This window comes from Xyrauchen texanus, chromosome 46 (assembly GCF_025860055.1).
Source record: "Xyrauchen texanus isolate HMW12.3.18 chromosome 46, RBS_HiC_50CHRs, whole genome shotgun sequence".
Lineage (NCBI taxonomy): Eukaryota > Metazoa > Chordata > Actinopteri > Cypriniformes > Catostomidae > Xyrauchen > Xyrauchen texanus.
The window spans coordinates 2,049,152-2,072,415 of NC_068321.1; the positions used below are offsets into that span (position 1 = coordinate 2,049,152).

The window sequence follows — 23,264 nt, forward strand, 5'->3', positions numbered from 1 at the left end:
ATACGCAGATTGATGAGAACGGCGCAATTTGGAAGTATAAAGTCGTGTTATTTATACGCAGATTGATGAGAACGGGTTGTATGTTTAGTTTCATAAGGAAGGGGAGGGGGCCAATTCAAAAACCTGCCTGGTCACGTGAAAAGACCCGCGTCGGTCTAACGTGCGTCCAAGGGGATCTACATCTACACTTGGCGGGACAAGTGTAAGCTGCTCATCCCAACTAAGGGGAGTGGCAACGCTAGTAACATCTATAGTGTTTTCCTCATGATGTGCCAGGGAAGGGAAATACCTGTGTTGCATTAGCAATCAGAGATCAAAGCCATAAAGGTATGATGAATTTGTTGTTTAGGGGGTTTTGTGGCTGCTGCTGAGTTCTTTGCCGAGGCTGCCGTGCCGGGACGTGGGTTGGAGATAGACGCGTGCGAGTAGACTGGGAGGGATATTTCGTTGGGGTTTTCCCCTTAAGTTTGGCGGCCGCCATTGATTTCCTTGAATGCGGGAACCCACGTCCGGTAGCGGGTAAGGAAGCCAGCAGTACACTCTCATTTTAATGTTGTTGATGTGTGTCTTCTTGGTATTGCTATGTTCGCCGGGGAGGCCTTCATTCATGTGTATAAGTTGACTACTGGTCCCCCGGCGCTATTTGTGTGTAAAGTGAGCGCGTGTGTGAGTAAGGGGTAGGAGAGCAGGTCACCTCCCATATGACTATCATACTGTTTAGCTCTTGACGACGGCTATGTATTTAGCGTGAGTGGTATTGATGGTATGTCCTGATATTTGGTGTGTATTTACTGGTGTGGTCTTTAAGTGATTTATATGACTTTAAGGTTTGCAGTGCAATGAAATTATGCATGTTATAGGTGCTCATATGAATTGATTTAATGCATGTATTTAACAACGTTGGTAACCCTGTGCTGAATATATTGTCTTGTTTGATTGATGCTTTATTTCTCTTTCAATTTATTGATTAAATGTTAGCATTAATTACAAATACATGATTAGAATCGTAACTGTCATTTCATCAACCTGCTGTCCCCCCTGGGTTTTAATATTATGATTGTCCAAAAATAAATTTGTTATATTTATACTTAAGGAATTGTGTATTTTGAGTGTTTTCCTTGGTTATTGAGCCCCAGAAAATCATTGGTCCAGGAGGGAACCTGTAAGTCACCCGTAGTACGGTGTGGGTGGTTACACAAGCACAGGCCTCGACAGCAGACGATACCCTGACTAGGAAGCAGCCTTACTCCAAGTGAAATGGTTAGTATGTAAAATAACTATTGTAGCCTAGTTATCTTTGTGGGAATTTGTAATACCCAAAAACTTGAAGATAAATTGATGACGCAGCCTTTTTTCCGTCTAATGTTAACGTTACTGTTTGAACATGTGCATGGTGTTAATACATGCTTATTGCTAGTAACACTACTCAAAAAAAGTGTCAGCTGAATGTTAAAATTAGCTTAATGTTAACAGTCTGAGGACGGCTCACATACCGGAGAGTTTTCTCGACTGTGTATCATTTATATAAATGTCATTTTTTTCGCAATAGAAAAGCGATTCAGCCATTTTTGTAAAACAACTTCAACATGGATTTTTGGATGTTGTAGTTTAAATCCATGTTGCTTTCCGTAACGGTTTAGTTCATCAATAAGGAATAATGCCACTTCCAATAGGTCCGTCTGATTCTTTCGTCTGTACATTACAGTCTCAGATGTTTAAGATGCCGAATACGCAGTGTTCGCATACTAATAATAATCCTGTCGACATGGCTCAATGCTAATAAAATGTCTTTGTGACTTAAACCGAGGAGAAAGATCAGTTCAGTTAATATGCCATGACTTTTCAGAGTTCATGGCCTAGGCTATAACGTTACCGTTCGTTCAAGTTGCCGCGTCACTTACAAAATTTATCGTTTTAACGACATACGATGTCGTTATTACGAGAAAAATGTTTCGTTTTAACGACATAAGATCTCGTTATTACGAGAAAAATGTTTCGTTTTAACGACATAAGATCTCGTTATTACGAGAAAAGATCTCTTTATTACGAGAAAATATGTCGTTAAAACTACATAACATCTCGTTATTATAATTGAGTGAAAAAATAATATGTATGTGGCACACTTACACACTGCCTGCTAGAAATAGAACCGACGCCTATTTTTCACACGACAGGCAAGCGTGTTGGAAGCGTTTCTAGGCAAAATAGAAAAGGAAAAGATGTTTTATGTCATTTTGACACAAATTCATAATACTAAATGGCATATTGATGTTTGAAATTCTCTAGGTTTTGACATAAATGCAGATATAAATGTAATTTAAAACAGTGACATTGCTGAAATGAGTCGTTGAGCTAAACATTTTCTTGTTTTCTTTTTTTACAGATCCTTTTGGTGTTAGGATGCTGTGGCAGTGTAAGTACTGTGAGTTTGTGTGTGAGAAAAGGGGTTACCTTTTAAAACATTATCGGTTAAAACACGGAAACTATGGTAGAACTGTCCCATTTCCCTGCTTACACCAACAATGTGTGTGCACATTCAACTCCATTAATGCACTTAAGGTCCACTTAGCAAAGATTCACCAGAAAATCCAGGGTGCACAACTGAGTGAAACCGCCCAAGTAACCTTTCACTGTCAGTCATGTGATTTTTCTGCACCCTGCACAGAATAAGTCTTTCTCACTCACCTGCGCAGTACACATTTAAAGGTAAATCACAGAGTCCAGTGTCCATATAATGGCTGTAACTTTCACACAATTGTGTATTCTACATTTAATGCACACAGATGCAAGCACCACAGAACACACAACTGGAGGATGTTTAGGCCAGAAATAGTCTCTAGTAGTGTAACTAATGAAATGGCCCAAGAAGAACATGAGCCTCCAAATGACACCCTTGAATCAGAAGACAGTGAGGATTCTACCAATGAAGATATTAATGATCTAGAGAAACAGCTGGAGCACAACCTAGCAGCTCTTTTTTTAAAGATGCAAACGGTCCTACACATTCCAGAAAGTACGGTACAAGAAGTCATACAACAGTTGTTACAGATGTGTGAACTATCCCAGCCACTGCTGCATAATGCACTCAAGGACATTCTGAAACAACAGACAGATGTAGATGATTCAGTTGTGGAAGAGTTAGTCAAGGCTGCTGCAAAGAGCAATGTGATCATTAAATTCTGTGGCAAGGATGGCCCCTTATCATCAACAAAAAGAGCAGCATATGTGAATAAAAACTTCACAGAGGTTAAACCAGTGGAGTACATTATTGAAAGAGGAAAAAAATCTAGTGCTGTATATGTTCCTTTGCATCCAATGCTACAGAAGATGTTGAATAGGGCAGATATTTTGGACAAAGCTCTGCCTGTCCAAAAGCATGTGCAACATGAGTACAGTTCATACAGAGATGGCTCGTACTGTACTGACAATAACCTCCTTAAAGGGGAGGAATTAAAAATTGCTGTTGGACTTTATACAGATGATTTTGAAGTGTCCAATCCTTTAGGAACATCTAGAAAGAAACACAAAATGAGTGCTGTTTATTGGGTGATAGCTAATGTGCCATCAAAATACAGATCCACACTCCACTCCATTCAGCTTGCTGTTTGTTTTGTGTAAAGCCTCTCATGTAAAAGAATTTGGCTACGCTAAAATTCTCCACCCTCTCATTCATGATCTGGCTTCTTTGGAGCAACATGGTGTATATGTTGAGAAGTTGGGAGAATCTGTCAAAGGTACAGTTTTATATGTGGCCGCTGATAACCTGGCTGCTCATTCTCTGGCAGGATTCTTCGAAAGCTTTATGGTGGACAGATTCTGCAGGTTCTGTATGGTGACCAGAGGCGAGATGCAAGCCAAAGAGGTAAATTCAGGTGCTTTTGAACCCCGCACTATAGACACTCACAACCAGCAGGTGCAGGAGGTAAAGCAGGATCCCACTGTGGCAAAACGGTATGGTGTGAAAGGAGGGTGTGTATTGACTGACGGTCTGGAGCACTTTCATGTTGTTCGTGGGTACCCCCCTGACATCCTCCATGACCTTTTGGAAGGCATTGTTCCAGCTGAGTTATCCCTCTGCATTTCAGACATGATTTCTAAGAAATATTTCACCACAGAAACACTGAACCATGCCATGAAAACCTTTGAATATGCTTTTCATGACAAAACTGACCAGCCTCAGCCAATTGCCAATGGCTTCTCTACCAAAGGGACCATAGGTGGCAATGGCCATGAGAACTGGGCCCTACTCAGGCTTCTCCCACTTATCATTGGCCATAAACTCCCTGAAGGAGACAATGCATGGAACATTCTGCTTCTCCTAAAAGACATTGTTGAGTTGGCTGTTGCAACAAAGCACACTGACAAGTCGGTGCATCTCCTTGAATGCAAAGTGTCAGAACATAGAGACTTGTTGCAAACAACATTCCCAGATTTTAGATTACGGCCAAAACACCACTACATTGAGCATTACCCTGAGATTGTCGTGGAATATCGCGATGAATTTCTCTAAGTTGTAAGAAAACTCTCGGAGTCTTGAGTTCCAGATGCCAAAGTTGTAGTTTATTGAACACCAACAAACATGAGACCGGCCAGCTGTCCGTTCTGACTGTCTTAGTCCAAAACCTCCTCTTCTATACAGTTTGTTATCTGGCATTACCTCATTTCTGTGCCTCTTTGTTATTTTTGTAACCAATGGATACTATTTGCCACCATTATCTCACAGAGCCTTTTGATATCTTTTTACTGGTAGAAACTTGGCTTTAGTCTATCTTCAAGGTCCTTAGTCTCATTATTTTGTTACAGCTGGGTGCTCTTTGTGGCCTCTGCAGCATCAACACTTTTAGTAACCTCATATGCTCTCTCCTGGGTCACACAAAGGCCAGGAAACTCATATGTATTTTGATATATAAGAAACATACTAGAATATTGAAAAATATACTAATATATTCCCACCTCTGAGACTTTAAAAAGTCTCACACTCTATTTCCCTCAAACCAGAGTGCAGTCACACAAGCTAGCCTATCCCATTTCATCATGTAGCCAAAGTAGGCCACTCAGTCCACTATCCAATGCCATTTTTATGGGGCTGCACTCTGCAGAACTTGGGACCAAACCTCTCCATCCACACTTAACTAGGAAGGAGTAAAAGATCCCAGTCCTCTAGCTAGCGCTGTGCCTGGGGGTGGGTGACAAAAAGCAACTCATTTGTAATAAGCATGTGCATGCAAATGTGAATCCTTGCGTGATGTAGAGTACAATTGATTATCTATTGAGTAGAAGATATATATATATGCTTTAACAAAACACTATTAAAAGTAACATAGTAATATTTATCCTTCGTTGCCAGAGGAACTCGCAGACAATTCCGGTAGCCTGGAGCGCTATCTGGTGGTGTGTTGGAGCAGACAGCAGGTTTTTAAACCACCAGTTGAGTCTATTTGCTCTTGCAGCCAAGCACTGAGGTGCTCATCGCTCCTGTCTTCAAATATAGCTCTTATATGTCTTCTCTTGGCAATAACTTCACATATACATTATATGGAACCATAATCATCAAAAATGCTACTTCTATTTGGTTAGATACAGTGTACTAAAGATATACTTCACCAATAAGTAATAAGTAATTGGTTACATTGATAATAGGGGAATATGTCAAAAATAACAAACAAAACACCCTCTAACTCCTTTCTTGAGATGCTACCTATTTTGTTATGTAAAATGAAAGTACAGTAGTCTTGCTGTCTCCCTTACTATCAAAAACATGAGAAAAGGGTTCAAAAATAAAATTCCCCTTACATTGTTATTTTCTTGATTGCTTCTCAGTAAATCTCATCAAGTTCATCCAATCCTGGCCCAATGGTATATTGTCTGGTTGCTACACTTGTTTGCGTTGTCATCATTGATACGGCTACCATTTGTTAGCCTCCGTTCTAGTCATAATTGATGGGTATAATACAACATAATAATAATGCAAGTAGGGTCAGTCCCATAACTACTATTACACCTATTTTCATTAGCCCCAACTTCCATGAACCAAAAAGATCATCAAACCATTGCCCAAACCGCTGATCTCTCCCTACATTAGATTTAACTTCCTTTCTCAGGTCATGCAGTTTCCTCATCGCCTGGGTTCCTTCTGGGGATGTGTTATTTGGTATGTATGTATGTATGTATATACAGCAATCTAAATCTAAACCTAATCACATTATTATTAAAAAACATTTCATCATATAAATGCCATATTACTGCACAATTGCCCTTAAATTGTCCTACATTAGTTTTTCCTTTAGTTTTGTTAAAGCATTCATACTCCAGTTGACGATATATTTTATATGATAACGTGCTTTCTTTTTTCTCATTATCCACACGTATTTGTCTAATTTTCTGCCTTGATCTCCCCACCCTATCATCTTATAATATTTATCATATTCCGGATGACCCAAGAATGCCAAACATTCAGCTGGGCAGTACACTGTTCTCCCTATTTTACCACAATTTTTTGGCATAATACTCAGCGCAATGCTTATAATCATACTGATTTGGGACTACTACTAATTTTTTCAATGGAGTGGGCGAGCACATTACACAGTTTGTCATTTTTGCTTGCTTAGCTGTATATCTGGCCCATTTATACCAGTCATTTTGATTTTCATATTGTAATAGTTCCTCTGTTCCTGCTGACTCTATGGGTTCCATATCATTTTCTAAATTTATTTGCTTTTTCAGTCTTTGGGTGATTATTTTGACAAGTGTCTTTTGAGGCCGATTCTTCGGTTTGTTCTGCTTAGCCAAATTGCTTATCCAAATTCTTTGCTTTTCGGGTTCACCTTTGTTTAGTGATCCAGGCGTTCGCTTCTTTCTGATTTCTCGTGCTATGTTATCTAGACTCTGCTCATTCAGGGGAATAATATTGAAGGTCTGAGATGTCAATTGTAGGAAATTCATCATACCATAGTCGTTGTGATGGTCCCTCGCCTGGGGAGTCTGGGCCTTAATTGATCGCCTGTCCGGTAGGCCCTGTATAGGAGGCAATACCTGTCCCAAATATGTTAGTAACCGCATCATCAACACTCTTTCTCCATGTGCCACAACTCTTCCTCGAACAACTGCGCTTATTGGCCTGTTTCATTTCCTTCAGTTGCTTCTGAATCTGTTTCAGCAGGACGATCACTTTCTTCTTGTCTTTCTCCTTCACCTTCTTGGTCCTGTTCTTCTGTGACATGTACTTCCGTCTCACTTTCTATGCTTTCCTGCTCTACTGCGGCACTTCAATCCCTTTTTCTGCCGCAGCGTGCTCTTCCCCAACTTTCGCTTGTCCTTCTACTTCCTCTTCTCTTTCCTCAGATTCTGTAGCCGGTTCCTGCTGATCTTCTTCTTCCTCGGGTTCTTAGTTTTGTGCTTGCTGCTCTTCTTTGTCTGAATCTTGCCTCATATTCATCGTTGGGAAGTCCATATTCATGGTTTCTTCAATACAGTCCGTCAAGTGCTCTGTACTTTCTTAATTCACATTCTGGAGTATTTTGTTTTAGGTCAGCTTCATTGGAAAGGCCATCCAAGATCCCCAAGGCTGATTGTAGGGAACCCACTCTGCAGTATGCTTTCATTGAATTGTTCATCTGGTGATCCTGGTCCTTCTTGGGACGTTTCTCTGGTAGGCCCCATCATTGGGGGCAACACTTGTCCCGAGTATGTCAGTAATAACATCCATATTAATATGTCTTTCTTATTCATTGGTATTGTAGGCCACAATTGTTTTCCACCTTCTCTCCTTCAGCAGGTCATCCTGTCCTAACTTGCTTCAATGATGGCAACAGCATGACTATTTCATTTTATATGCATAAAGAACACTGTAATCACCTCATATGGTTACATGTTTTATATTAACTAACAATCATTACTTTCTGCATTCATTTGATTAATATATTAAATGATTTCCCTTATTACAGTCATTTGCTACACACATTTGTTGCATCTCATTTCTAGCACTAAATAACACATGGGTCCTCTGCCTCCTCCAGGCAGGAGCCAGGCATAGCCTGACTTTGTTCCAATTAAAAACATTAGATCATCCCTTTATTATCTATACACAACATTTTTCATGGTCATTCACAGAAAGGGTAATTCACAAAAATGCTATAATTCACCACAGAGGAGGTAAACTACCACAGGTGTTCCTTATCTTAAAACTCCCTACTCATTCACTTATCACATACATTTCATTTCCTCCTGTTTCCCAAGGACTCTCAATGTCTGTATCACATTAATTAATTTTCCCTGCAAGCTAAGCTGTTTTTCATAGTTCAGACTATATCCAGAGTAATTCAGAGTATTAAATCAATAAAAGAATGATCAAATATATAACATATTATTGGAGGAATCAATTTCCTCCCAGTTTGGTCTTTCTGTTGCATTGGGCCATTTACGTTGATCAGTACTTCATCTGTTTTTTTTTACATAATTATTTAATCAGTGGTAACACACAATATAATATTATTCCCCTCTCAAGAATTGTTGTTTCAATTATTATACCAATTGTAGCCAACCCTGCACCCTATTTCTTAATTAATTCCATTTATATTGTTACAAACAAACAAACAAGACAAGCAATCTTAGTCTTTAGTCACCACCATGTATCTTTTCCATTCTTCATTACTTTTACAATGTACATGAGTTCAATTAAAGCAATAAGTCATCTTCCAGTCTAAATTCATTATCATACAAACATTCCCATGTTTGTTTAATACTTCTATATAAAGTCAAGCACTCCTTTGTCTGCAACGGTTCTCAAAACTTTACCCCAAAAACCAATCTATAAATAATCCTCTACACAGGGTATGATCCCCTGACAACACAGTGACCGAATGCTTGGTATTTAACACTGTGATAAGTTATTTTAGTAAAGCGGTTATTAAAATGCAGCATTTATCCACCCCTTAAAACCCTTTCAAACCTTCTTGGGCGGAGACGCCATTGTCAAGTCTTAACCGTCATTGGGTCGTCACCTCTTGCCCCTGGTCTTGATACTGCTCAGTCCTCAATCCATAATAATTTGGTATCAGTAAACAGATATTTTCTTTTTTAGGGAGTATCACCAGAGAACCGACACAGCCAATGGAACATCTACAAATGCTTAAATATGGAGACAATTCAAAACATGGTTAAATTCAAAAAAGCATTATTAAAAATTCATCAGTCTATTAAAATTGTCCAAAGTAAAATATGCTAAAATTGAACTCATTTAAAGATCATTCATTTCCATTCAGGTTTTATTTCTGCTACTTTAGCAAATGTTACACAAAACTATGTATCATGGTGGGGACTAACATCAGAACAAAGCCTCTCAAGCTTCTAGGAAGCTTAATTAAAAACATTACCTCAATTCAATAATAGTCTCTAGATAGTTTTTGAACCTACATTTATTCTTTCAGATGAATTTTCAACTTAATCTGTTTTCTTTAGTATAAACCCTTAACTTTAGATTGCCCTCTGAATATATAAAATCTTTAATCATTGATGAGGAGAGCTGTTTGAACTCCTTCATATCACTCTATCTAACATTAGTGTCAAGGCACATCATTTTACATATAAAAATAAAATCAAACCAAAATAAAATGAAATAAAACACTTATGAATATTTCTTCAAATTCTGCTCTTGTGTTTCTGTTTCAAGCAGACACTTATCAATTTTAGACTGAGAGTGAGGAGTGGGGCATTACACTGTTTCACAATAATACATTTAATTTATTCTTCAACAGTAAAAATAGTGATATTTATAATAACTGATTATATTAACTGCTTTCAAACTTTCTCATCTCACACCATTTAAAAACAAAAACTACTCTCATCAAAAACTACTCTCATCTTACTTTCTTCTGTCCATTCAAACAACATACAAATAACCTTCTAATCTTTAATAAAACAGAACACAATGTCTTTTTCGACATTCTCTATATAATCAATACAACTTATGTTTAGCCTTCTGTTCATACAGAGCTTTACATTTACAACACCTATCTTATTATTAATATATTATAATCCCTTTTTTATTATTAAGTAATAATTTATTATTACTATCTCCATTTCTTACACTTTCTCAGGTGAAGGAACTTCCATTCTATCTAATAAAATAATATAAATCAAGTTTTTAAACTAACAGAAAAGTAAAAGATTAAACATAATAAAGTCTTAAAGACAAACATATCTAAAAACATATCTCTTTTCTTGTGTTTTGAAATAATTGCTCGGTAAGATACACTACTTACTTTTAATTTCTCATGACTCATTACATTATTTATTTATTTATTTATTTTTTTATCCAAATGTTTCATCATCTTTTAACAGTTATCACTATTATACCTCTAAAATTACACTTTCATGTATTAACTATGGCAAACTAAAATAGTAGTAATAGAAATAGACACTCAATCAGCACTTTATAGCACACACTAAGCTCTTTTTTTTTTTTTTTTTTTTTTTTTTTTATTATGAGGGTACTCTCTGGAAAATTTGGGGGAGTAACCCATCCAATAGGTAACTCTATAACTTTGCCACATGTTTGTAATATTTACTCTTCAAATCAATAAATCAGTGGTTAGCTGCTGGATTTAAATTTAGACCCTCAGAACAATTTAGACACGGGCATTGAACCCATTGATGGCATTCTGGAAAATCATAAAGTGATCGTATAAGATTGAAATCAACTTTTCCAGAGAAATTTTAATCCATATTATAAATGGCAAATCAATAATGATTACCAGCAGTAATGAGCGCAGGAAGATCAATCAGATCAGTTACATCATTTTCAGTCTTCTTTGTGTCCAGATTTCCTCCTGCAGCATTAGTAACTTCTATAAAATCATCTTTCTCAGCCGTCTGCAATGGTGAGAAACTAGTTCCAGAATGAGTTAGTGAAACAACACACATAATAATAACAAATGAAACACAGAATAGACACATGAATATGAACTTATTAACATTCATATATGAGGAAGTTATGATGGTCAATTTAATCTTAACCTTTCTCTATGGGCTTCACCTGCCCCAAAGACTAATTTTTAAATGATCCAAATCATTCTTAAATTTATTTTCCTTTAATTTTAGTCTCAAATGCAGCTTCTCAGTGTATCCACGATCAACCAAGACCTATTCTGTGTATACCAAACAAAAATAAATAAAATAAAAATAAAATAGCTATCTATCTGCTTCCTATCTTTTTCTAAAGTCAGGGCCCCTTTCTGTCTGTCTGAAGACATCAAGAGAGGCCTGTTTCCCCTCAAAGTCATCCTCAATGCCCTCATCAGACAGTCCCTAACAAAATTAAAAAATCTCTGCCTATCTTTTGTTGGTTGATCAAGTTTACACCGATAACGCTGCACTCACATTTAAATTGTTCTCCAGACATTTTTAAAATCATAGAAAATTCAAAAACAACTTTGTGTTTAATTTAATAATGTTAAAATAGTATTCTCTCATAAACTGGACCAGACAGAACATAAAATGGACACATGAATGTGAAGTTTTCACATTTAAGGTTTAACTGCATAAGATACAAAATATAATTTTCTTATTTTATCATATCTTTGGTCCTCTTTTGCCATTTGCTTTAATATAACAACACTTATCTTAAATACAACCTTGGTTTAAAATACAATTACTTATTTGACTTTAGTTTAGTGCAATACACTCGACTCAAAGCTTTATTGTTTGTCCAGATAATGTGATTTCCCAAATGCAATTCAATCACTTTAAAGTTATCACTTTTTTATAATCTAAATATTCTTACTCGTCACTTTGATATAAAAGGAGTTATGATCTGACACATGTCCATTCAACAGCTGCTCCCTTTCAGTTTAGTTAATCTTACATCAGGCTTCATTCATGGCATGAAAAGAACAGCCCAAGTATAAACATTGTCCAGTCCGCTAAGGGTTAACTTTTTGACTTCATGCACATTTTTGTTTTAAAGCTATTTGTTTGTTTATGCTGTATTATATTTATCCTTATACATACATACATACATACATACATATACATATACATACACACACACATTTACACAGACATACAAATATAATTTTTATCATTGGTTTTAATTCTACAATCATAATATTTATTAAGTGCCCTCTTTGTTTTTAATCATCAGATCTCTTCTGCCTCTTATATTGATGAAAATAGTCTAAATAGATTTTCTTTTATGTAAATTGCATACATACTCCTCATTAGTTATGCAGCAAAGGATCAACCTCTCTATCTGGATGGATATTTATAGGGCTCATATAACATACACTTCCATACGCAATCACACTTCAGTCATACTTCCCATACTTTAAAACACAGATTCTCTCACAAACACAGAACCTTTCACACTTTTTACAAACACAAGGCCTTTATAAACACAGAGCTCTCAAAAAATATTATACTAAAAAAACCTATTACTTCTGCCCCTCCTTTTGCTCTCCTCTTTTTATCCCTCTCCTTTATTTCCATAAAAAACACTCATTATTTACAGTGGTTGATTGCTATATCTGTTACTTCTTTTTATATTAAAACTCATGTACTTCCACCCACAGAGGTCACATCCATTTTGGGTCTCTGTTCAAGACAATTTCTACATTGGTGCTAATTCTCCTTTACTCTCCCTATTAAAAATCACCTTAACATTTTTGACTGTATTTAATTTGTTCATAACTCCAGAAATGATCACTAATTCCCTGTGTTTCTATTATTAATCTTTTTAATTCGATTTCTTTTCTCCTCTCAGTTAGTCTCCTCTCAAATTCAGTAACATCTTATTTCCACATTATTATTTCTGCTTCAGGAGGAAAACTGAGACAAGGAAAAAAAGTATTGTTCTGTTTCTCTGTGCGTGCTCAAAGCCCTCCCTTTACAGCTCCCTATTCTCACTCTAGCAGCCCCTCCCTTCTCTCTTTCCCAGCACTCAGTCTCCAGTGTACTGTAAGAGAGAGAGAATGAAAAAATCAACAACTGTGCTCATTTATCCAAGTCTTATCAACTATACTTCTGGATAACATCCAACTAAATAAACTAAATATTTATTACTACTAATACTTATTTATATATTTATTATACTTATTTTTATTTCTTATCTCTTCCCCTTATATTTATTTATTATCTTTTATTTCTTTCTTTTTACTCTTTTTGTTATCCTCTTTATTTTCTTAACTTATATTTTCTCTTATTCTTTTATTTTATTATTTGCTTATGTTCCTTCTTTTATTGCTTATATGGTTTCACTTTATTTCTTCTCAAAACCAACTATTTGTTTATTCATGCTTTATGTTTGTTAGTATAATCTTATTTTGTGAATTACAAAACTTTTCTTAAAACATGGTTATACCTCACATACTACTTATACATACATCTTGGGTACAAAGTCTAAACTGGATAATAAGATTATACATTACTTATTTCTTATACATACAGCATGGTCACAAGTGTTTAAACTAATGCATTCATTTTTCTAATTATTTGCTTTATCATGCATTATACTTTCATTTTTGATTACATATTTATTTCAACATGAGCAATACATTGCTTTCACATAAGTAATGCATCATTATCTATGTCTATATTAGCAATACACACTTAAGTTTTGTATTCTGCTTTATATCATGCATATCTATGTTTCCCTATCCAAGTCTGCCCTCTTAAAACAACGTTTCCCAATAATGTGCCACTTCAGATTTCAAGTAAGGAATATTTGCTTCCTTGACTGACACTTTCAAATGTCCCTTGTATATATCTATCTCATCTCTATGGCCTGCTTTACAGAGTGTAGTTATGTGATCCACAAATAATTTAGGATCTATGTTCCTAACCGCAACATCCAACCAGTTAACAAATGGCCACTCCTGTTCTATTTCTCCTAAATTCACCACTTCAGTTAAGGTTCTCATTAACTCCTTCTTTTTTGCAGTTAATTTTCTCTTCTGCCCTGCGTAATCTATGTACTCTGATTCTTTCCAAAAATGATCGCTGATTCCCTTTAACTCTATCAGCTCTTTCCAATTCTCTCTCCCACTCTTCAGATCTGCATTGATCTCCAACTTTACAAAACTCGCTTGTCTCTGCATTTTTCTCTAGTCTTGTTCACTGTAATGGAAAACTTTTTGCCTTTTCTTTATCTTTTTCCCAATTATTCTATTTTTTCTCTTCTGAATCTCCCTTCCCCTCACTCACAGAGCTGTCCGTTCAGCTGACCAGTGAGTGAGAGCAAGGCAGGGAGATATCAGAGAAGCCGATGCCATTTTGCGTCTTTTATACTTTTTTCAACAATTGTTTTATTCAATTCACTGTTTCAATTCAGTTTTCCACTTTTGCTCTCATTTAGCATTTCCTTTGTGCACCTGATTCTCTGTATTATTCTGCCTCTGCACACAATACATCATCAACACTGCAATCATGCATTTGAATAAACACAAAAACAGCGCATTTAGTACCGTAAGCACACATGCACCAACAACATAGTTAGTCATGCACATTATTCATTATCTCAAACATGCACATAGTTCAACATTTCCCCGTTTTCTACACAGTCCGGGTTCCGTCAAACACTTCAATAAATAACTAAATCTAACACCTGGAGGAATTTTACGCGAATTTCACTTCTCCACCCTTGTTAGGATTTTCACCTGTACAGGATTTTCAGCTACTCTTCTGGCAAAACCTTGAATAAATGCACCTAACCGGGAATTTTCACGCGCGTCGCTTCTCGACTCACCCCCAGGCTTTTTCTACCTTCTTCAAATAAACTTTCTTAAACTCTCTTTAAACAATCCCACCCCCCTATTTTTGAAATCTGGAACTCGCCTCTATTTTAGCCAATTAGTTCAAATTATTCTATGTCCGGACTGGCAAAAGTCTTAGGGAAGCCACTTACCGGGACTCGCTACCACAGATCACACAAAAACACCTTAAGCAAAGATGCTTACCTCAGTTTCTGGCGCCAGTGTTTCTGTGCGATTCGTGCAAGCCGTCCCACCAGCGACCTCTGCCCCCTTGATCTCAATGCCAGCCCCACGAGTTGGAGCCAAAGATATGTCGTGGAATATCGCGATGAATCTCTCTAAGTTGTAAGAAAACTCTCGGAGTCTTGAGTTCCAGATGCCAAAATTGTAGTTTATTGAACACCAACAAACATGAGACCGGCCAGCTGTCCGTTCTGACTGTCTTAGTCCAAAACCTCCTCTTCTATACAGTTTGTTATCTGGCATTACCTCATTTCTGTGCCCCTTTGTTATTTTTGTAACCAATGGATACTATTTGCCACCATTATCTCACAGAGCCTTTTGATATCTTTTTACTGGTAGAAACTTGGCTTGTCTATCTTCAAGGTCCTTAGTCTCATTATTTTGTTACAGCTGGTTGCTCTTTGTGGCCTCTGCAGCATCAACACTTTTAGTAACCTCATATGCTCTCTCCTGGGTCACACAAAGGCAAACTCATATAAGTATTTTGATATATAAGAAACATACTAGAATATTGAAAAATATACTATAAGATGATCAAAGCATTTGGTCCCCTTTCAGATGTGTGGACAATGCGGTTTGAGGGAAAACACAAATTCTTCAAACGGGTCATTCGTAATGCCCACAACTTCAAAAATGTAGCTCTTACATTGGCTGTTAAGCATCAGAAAATGATGGCTTACTATTTGGACACAAGTTCATTTTTCAAACCTTCAATTGAAATGGACAAGGTCACTACAGAATCGATCAAGTCTTATCCTGAGAATGTCCAACAGGTTTTCTGCCAGAGAGTTCCTCAGCTTACATCAGTTCTTGTTGCATCATCAGTCTATGCAGATGGAATTAGATATTGTGCTGACATGATAGTGTCTGTTGGTTCATGTACTGGCCTCCCTTCATTTAGACAGATCAAACAGATAGTGGCACTTAACACTGAGATCCTGTTTGTTTGCAATGAGATGACTGCATGGTACCATGAGCATTTGAGATCTTTCGAACTCATCTGTGACAGCAGTAACCCCTCTCTGTGTGTGGTGCAGCTGAAAGAGCTGAATGATGTTTTCCCCCTTTCAGCATACAGATATGGTGATAATTTAGTAGTGACCCTCAGGCGTTATATTCTCTGTTGAGCAGCCACAGTGTGATCTCAGCAATCAATCTAGAATGTAAAGGAACATTTTGTAGATTATTTTAGAGCTCATGTTGAAATGTATAATGATACATTATGTATAATTAAATGTTTAATGAAAAACTTCTGAGAAGTTGTTATTTTCTTTTTTCCTAAATTTGACGTTTTTGTGAATGTTTTTCTTATACATTTAAGTGGGTATTTCTTGTGAATTTAACATTTTTTTTTAATGGATTTACCACATTAATCTAAAGGGACAGTCATTATGTTCTATTCTCAGCAATTTAATGGCATTTTGGGTATTTATATTTCTAATGACCTAATTATTGATTCTATTCCCAAGATGACTGCAAACCAGAAGATGACCTTGAGGGTCATTCTAACAGAGGCGGATATAAGAAAAGTCATCCTTACCACAAGGCCCTCTACAGTTGAAGATTTCATAAGCAAGCTTCAAGAATCACTGGGACTTCATTATAACTTCAGTCTCCAATACCAAGACCCTGAATTCAATAATGAACTATGCAATCTGATAGATACTGAAGAACTTCCAGAAAAACCAACAGTTAAAGTCATGCCTGTCCTTGAGCTGGTACCCGTCTCATCTGATGAAGTCTTCAGTGACACACCCAGTACAGCAGATACAGACATACTCTCACACTCATCTCAAGAGCGACAGAAACAGTGGCCAGAATTTTATGATATCCCTACCTTTTCTGTGGATGTAGAGTATAGACTTAGGCAAGCAGATCTGCTGTTTATGAGTGAGGGTACATACCTTAAAGTATCAAAAGAACTAAAACACGAGATACTTGAAAGATTGGCAGAGAGCATGTATAGCTACACCGCATACCCAACTGCTACTCAGTTTGAAAGTGTTGCAGCAGCACTGATAAACAAGCACCCTTGTCTCCAGGAGCAAGGCTCAACCACTCGCTGTTGTGGTTGGAAAAATAGCCTTAAGCATAAAATGGCTAATTATAGAACAAAGCGTAGGCAATCAGGATGCCTTGATGTTGCAGTAAATGCAGGTAAGCGGGGAAGGCATTCAGCAGGACAACCAGCTAACAAGCGCATCAAGAAGGCAAACAAAGGTGAAATCAACTACTTGCCCAACTTTCCAGATGGATTTGATCAGGCAGCACTGGAGGGTGCCTGTAAAGACTTGGTAGATGAAATGCAAAAGAGAACACCAAATGGACCTCTTGTGAAACAGAAGATGGATCAGACCTTTTCTCTGAGAAGAAAAGAGGTAGTGGAGTCGGAACCCGCCATAAGCACGATGGTGAAGCGCTGGCCTGCCCTTTTCACTGAAGATCAAGTATGTTTAAGAAAGAGAACATAACATCTTTCTACTAATATATAATGTGTCTAGATGTATATTTCTCTTGTCCTGTTTAAGGAAAACATTGGTATTTTCAAATTGGGGCATGATGTTTTTCATCAACATTGCAAATCATATAAAAAGGACATTAATGGATGTTTTTCAGCACTACTTTGCAGATGGCTTAGCTGCCTTGTATAGTTCAGTTGTTCTAAGTTCAGTTTTTTTGTTCTCTGTATTTTTCAGGTGTTCATGGAGTTCAGCAGGATTGTGGGCAAGAACCTCAAGCTGGAATTCTATGAGAGCATCGATCGGCACAGTCCTCGTCTCCTCGAGTTATTTCGATCCAAGAGAGGGAATGTTGGACAGTTGTTGACACAGATTTCACAACAGACCAGTGTAAGTCCATACACATTCTGTACTTGGCGTTCTTTTCTCAGGTTTTGTATAAACTTCATATCACAATGCTGCTCTGTTAGTTGTATAATTCAATCCAAACATTGCTTGTTTTTTTTTAAGCTTTATTTTTTTATAGATTGTTATTTGTTTTTTATTTTAGCTAGCTAATTTGTGGTACTGTGTTTAATTCTCAAAAGACTACAGAGCCAACTGCGATCCGGACACAGGTGCTCAGAGGGCTTCCTATCATCCTTGGGGACAACCCCACAAACTTCTTCAAAGCAGGCTTTGTAAGTAAGCTCTTGCTTTCTTATAATTTTTATCATTATTTATGTTTCACCATGACACTCTTATATTGATTCAAGTTTTTTTTTTTCAAATGAGAAATATAATGTAATGATTGTGCTTAGGGCTGCACAATTAATCGAATTTCTAATCGCGATCACGATTATGGATGCCACGATTACGTAATCGTCCAAAGCCACGATTACAAGAAAAAAAAAAAAATCTGCGTGCTTAAGGGGCGTGTTTAGATCGTGTCACGTTGTGACAGACAGGCAAATCAACACTTTTAATACTAGTCTGTAGGCGTGTCCTTACACTATCAGATCTGTATCTCCATGAACATGTCTGCAGATAAAGAAACATCTGATTCCGATAACTTACAAAGTGTTGCTCAGAATCCCCCACTTGAACCGAAAAGAAAAGCTACATCTGTGGTCTGGAATTATTTCGGATTCACTAGAGATGACGTCGAGCAGCGTGTTATAATATGTAAGTTGTGTCGAACAACTGTTTCTGCTCCATCAAGCAACACCACAAATTTATTCAACCATTTAAAATTCAAACACAGAGTGCAATATGAGGAGTGTGTCAGCGTAAGAAAAAAAGCACCAAGTGACGCGAGAACTGCAACACAGACACCCATAACGAAATCGATGTTTGTTTTTCTCCGTACCCGGCAGGTTCCCAAAAGCAGATCGAGGTAACTGAAGCGATCGCGCATTTTATAGCAAAAGACATGGTACCAATTAATACAGTTTGCAGCGCGGGGTTCAAAAAACTCATAAGCACACTGGACAAGAGATATGTCATCCCCTCCCGCAATTATTTTTCTCAAGTTGCGCTACCTTCACTTTATGCAAAATGCCGCGAAAGCATTGAATCAGATCTGCAGAAAATTGAGTTCTATTCTACCACGACTGATTTATGGTCAAGTAGAACTATGGAACCATATATGAGCTTAACAGTTCATTACATTGACGACGAGTTTCAACTCAAAAGCAGATGCTTGCAAACGTCCTATTTTCCGCAAGATCATACCGGGGATGCGATTTCTCAAGGTTTGAAAGAGATGTTGGATGCCTGGAATTTAAAGGAGGAGCAACAAGTCTGTGTCACAACAGACAAAGCAGCAAATATAGTGAAAGCTGTTGCTATAAATAAGTGGAGCAGACTTCAGTGTTTTGGACACAGGCTGCACCTAGCAATTGGTGAGTAGCCTGTTATTACTTAATATTTTATTAATTAAGCTAAAAATGTAAACATGATAATACCATTATTATTTCATTGCAATATCATATGTACTTGGCTAATCATATGTAGACCAGGGTTTTTTAAATCCATTCTTGGATTATAATGCATGCAGTGATTTAACAGTTTAGCATACAACAACTTCAGTGTTTATATATATATACTGTATTAATATAATGTTATAAATATAAAGTGAACTATATAGATAAGTTAATTTTGTCTGTTTAATTGTAATTAAAATGTATAGCATTAGTAAACTGTTGTGTGTGTGTGTGTGTGTGTGTGTGTGTGTGTGTGTGTGTGTGTGTGTGTGTGTGTGTGTGTGTGTGTGTGTGTGTGTGTGTGTGTGTGTGTGTGTATTTATCACTTTGTGGGGACCAAATGTCCCCATAAGGATAGTAAAACCCGAAATGTTTGACCTTGTGGGGACATTTTGTCGGTCCCCATGAGGAAAACAGCTTATAAATCACACTAAATTATGTTTTTTGAAAATGTAAAAATGCAGAAAGTTTTCTGTGAGGGTTAGGTTTAGGGGTAGGGTTAGGTTTAGGGGATAGAATATAAAGTTTGTACAGTATAAAAACCATTATGTCTATGGAAAGTCCCCATAAAACATGGAAACACAACGTGTGTGTGTGTGTGTGTGTGTGTGTGTGTGTGTGTGTGTGTGTGTGTGTGTGTGTGTGTGTGTGTGTTTAGAACATTCTTTGAAAGATGGACGGATTGACCGTGCATTAAATGTCTGCAAAAAGGTGGTAGGGTGCTTCTCCTACAGCTGGAGACGAAGGAGGGAGTTGTCCGAGGCCCAGAAAGAGCTCAAGTTACCTCAACACAAGCTCAAGACTAAGTGTCCGACAAGATGGGGCTCAAAACAAGCAATGATTGCCAGGGTATTGGAACAACAGAGTGCCATTTCTTTTGTTCTCTCTGCGGACAGAACAGCTAGACACCTTGTCCCCACATGGCAGGATGTAGAAGTCCTTGAGGCGGTCAACAACTCCCTTTCTCCACTTGCTGAATTCACTGATGCTCTTTCAGGAGAGCAATATGTAAGTGTATGTGAAGCCTGTTCATTTGTTCAACAACAAAATCTTGGCAGAGAAAGTCGGAGAAACAGAACTGTCAAAATGCATCAAGAAAAATATCCTGGACTACCTGAATGAGAAATTCGATGATCCACTGACTCAAGAGTTGCTTGACATGGCTTCTGCAGTTGATCCCAGATTCAAGCTCAAGTACGTCAATGAAAACAGAGTTGAAGCTGTCAAGATTCGTTTGAGAACTGAAATGGCATCAGTATCTACAGTAAAGGTAATAATCTTGTTTCATTCTCAGTATTAATTTAAAATTAATAAATAGTCCTTACTATACTAGAATACAACATTACATTTTATTAGTTAAACTACATTTTTGTCTTTGTGTTTAATTAAAAGCCTCCACCATCTGTGACTGTTAGAGTGGAAGCAGATGACCAAAATGCACCAGCACTAAAGAAGACCAAAAAAACTCTGGGCAGCTTCTTTAAAGTGGATGAGGACCAGAGGCCAGCATCGCCATCTCTCTCCAATGTCCAAGACATGACCATTACTGCTGAGCTACAGTCTTATTTTCTCTCTGCTGCTGTTGATAGTGAGAAGGATCCATTGGTCTGGTGGAAGGAACATGCAAAACAATTCCCAGCACTATCCAAGTTGGCACAAAAGTATTTGTGCATTCCTGCCACAAGCTCTCCCTCGGAAAGAGTATTCAGCACTGGAGGAAACATTGTGAATTGTTTGCGTGCATCCCTAAAACCTGAAAGTGTGGACAGGCTTGTGTTCCTTGCCAAAAATCTTTAAAATTCTAACTTAATGTTGTTCATTCCTGAAAACTCGAAGTATTTTTATGGCTTGTGTTCTAGGCCAAAATACTTAAGGCAATCTCAGTTTTTTTCTTTCTACAGGTTATCTTGAGTTTTTCCATTGTTTTAATTTTAGTTTTAGTATAACAATTATACCATGCATGCTATTGCATATTTGTACTTTTTTATTTAAAGAAACCAAACTAATGTATCGTTTACATTTGTGGCAATGAGAAAAGCAATAAAAGTTTTTCAGGAAGAGTATTTTCAGCTTGTTTTTTATTTTTATGTAAAAATATGGCATGATGTTGCTTTATACATGGTATAAAGCTATTTAAAACACCTGTCAATGTAATGTATGATAATCGTAATTAATAATCGCAATTACAATTTCAAAGGAATAATCGACAATTATGATTTTTGTCAAAATCGTGCAGCCCTAATTGTGCTCTTCTGTTATCCTTTATTTAGGAATCTGATGATGATGATTATTTTCGTGACCTTGACGTTGGGATACTTCTTATTGAGCGTGAAGGTGCTGTGCTCACATCTTCCCAGCATCTCAGTCCTGCCTCGTTGAAAATCATCATTGAGGGAGAAGTCGTGATGGACAATATTCAAGATCTGCCAAAAGCAATGTGCATTCTGTTTGGACTCATGTATGCACTCCATCTTAACTACCCCAAGACTATGAAGCTCACATTTCAGTTCATCCAACAGGTATTGCTCTTGTTAGGCCACATTGACCTAAAGCCAAAGCTACAGACTTTGAAAAATCAGCTTGCAATGTAAAGAGATGTCAAGTCTACTGTAAGAAGCTGTTGACTCCTTTTTTTTTTGCCACACTAGTAAAATACTTTCTTACCTGTGGGGTAAACCTTTTTATTTTCTGTAAAACAAGTGGACGAACAGACACACGTAAAACGCAGACACACACAAACAACAAACACATTCAGCACCCACACACAACACACACAAACAACACTGACACACCTACACAAGTGCTGTAGGAAGCATGCTGTAGGATGTGACTTTTGTGAAAACTTGAGTTGTAGCAGAAAGACAAGACATTGTTTCAGTTCTTCACCAGTCTATGTAGATGGAATCCGATTTTGTTCTGATATGATAGTCTGTTGGTTCAAGCTCAGGCCTCTCTTCATTTAGGCAGATGAAACAGATCCTGTTTGTTTGCATTTCTTGTACATTTGAGTGGGTGTTTCTGGTGGATTTACCACTTAAATCTCAGGAGACATCTATGTTTTTTTCTTGTAAATTTGTGACGCATTCAACACCCAAACACACACACGGCAACATCCACATACAACACACACAGCAACACAGACAGGCAACACCCGGACAACACCCACACACAACACAGACGCGGACAAACCACACACACAACACAGACGCGGACAAACCACACACACAACACAGACGCGGACAAACCACACACACAACACAGACAAGGACAACACAGACACACACAACACAGACACGGACAACACACAGACAACACACACAACACAGACAACACACACACAACACAGACAAGAGACAACACACACACGGATAACACCCACACACAACACAGACAAGGACAACACAGACACACACAACACAGACACGGACAACACACAGACAACACACAGACAACACACACACAACACAGACAAGAGACAACACACACACGGATAACACCCACACGCAACACAGACACGGACAACACACACAAACAACACAGACACGGACAACACCCACACGGACAACACACACAAACACATACAACACCCACACACACAAACAACACAGACACGGACAACACACACAAACACATACAACACCCACACACAATTGTTTCAATGATTTTAAATGACCTTTTTCAAGATTATTCATGGTTGTGTTGATGTTGACTTGATGTTAAGTTTGTCATAACAAGATTGGCTGTTTTGCCATTTAAAATAAATAAAATGCATGGAAGCATTAAGAAGTGTTTCTTTTTTTCCATACAATTTAATTGAAACAATGTTTTATAACGAATTTTAAAAAAAAAATCAA

The 23,264-nt window shown here is 37.4% G+C and overlaps 3 protein-coding genes across 5 annotated transcripts in view; 2 read left to right on the forward strand and 1 right to left on the reverse strand.

Moving 5' to 3' along the window:
* LOC127638005 (kinesin-like protein KIF15-A) overlaps positions 1–23,264 on the reverse strand; it is a 171,737-nt gene that overhangs the window by 130,118 nt on the left and 18,355 nt on the right.
* Positions 191–23,182, forward strand: LOC127638072 (sterile alpha motif domain-containing protein 3-like). Of its 2 annotated transcripts, XM_052119408.1 has the most exons (8): positions 191–327; positions 1,131–1,260; positions 2,384–2,413; positions 3,786–3,862; positions 16,457–17,434; positions 17,684–17,836; positions 18,034–18,126; positions 21,681–23,182. In XM_052119408.1, exons 4-8 carry the CDS (start codon positions 3,803–3,805, stop codon positions 21,999–22,001), a joined length of 1,605 nt encoding a protein of 534 aa, XP_051975368.1. In that variant the 5' UTR covers positions 191–327; positions 1,131–1,260; positions 2,384–2,413; positions 3,786–3,802; the 3' UTR covers positions 22,002–23,182. The 2 variants fall into 2 exon arrangements, with proteins under 2 accessions (XP_051975368.1, XP_051975369.1); XM_052119409.1 differs by lacking the exon at positions 191–327 and having other exon boundaries at positions 355–1,260.
* Positions 18,151–21,456, forward strand: LOC127638073 (uncharacterized). Of its 2 annotated transcripts, XR_007969835.1 has the most exons (3): positions 18,151–19,329; positions 20,069–20,680; positions 20,803–21,456. XR_007969835.1 is itself a non-coding variant. In XM_052119410.1 (2 exons), exons 1-2 carry the CDS (start codon positions 20,570–20,572, stop codon positions 21,205–21,207), a joined length of 516 nt encoding a protein of 171 aa, XP_051975370.1. In that variant the 5' UTR covers positions 19,635–20,569; the 3' UTR covers positions 21,208–21,456. The 2 variants fall into 2 exon arrangements, 1 of the variants encoding a protein (XP_051975370.1); XM_052119410.1 differs by lacking the exon at positions 18,151–19,329 and having other exon boundaries at positions 19,635–20,680.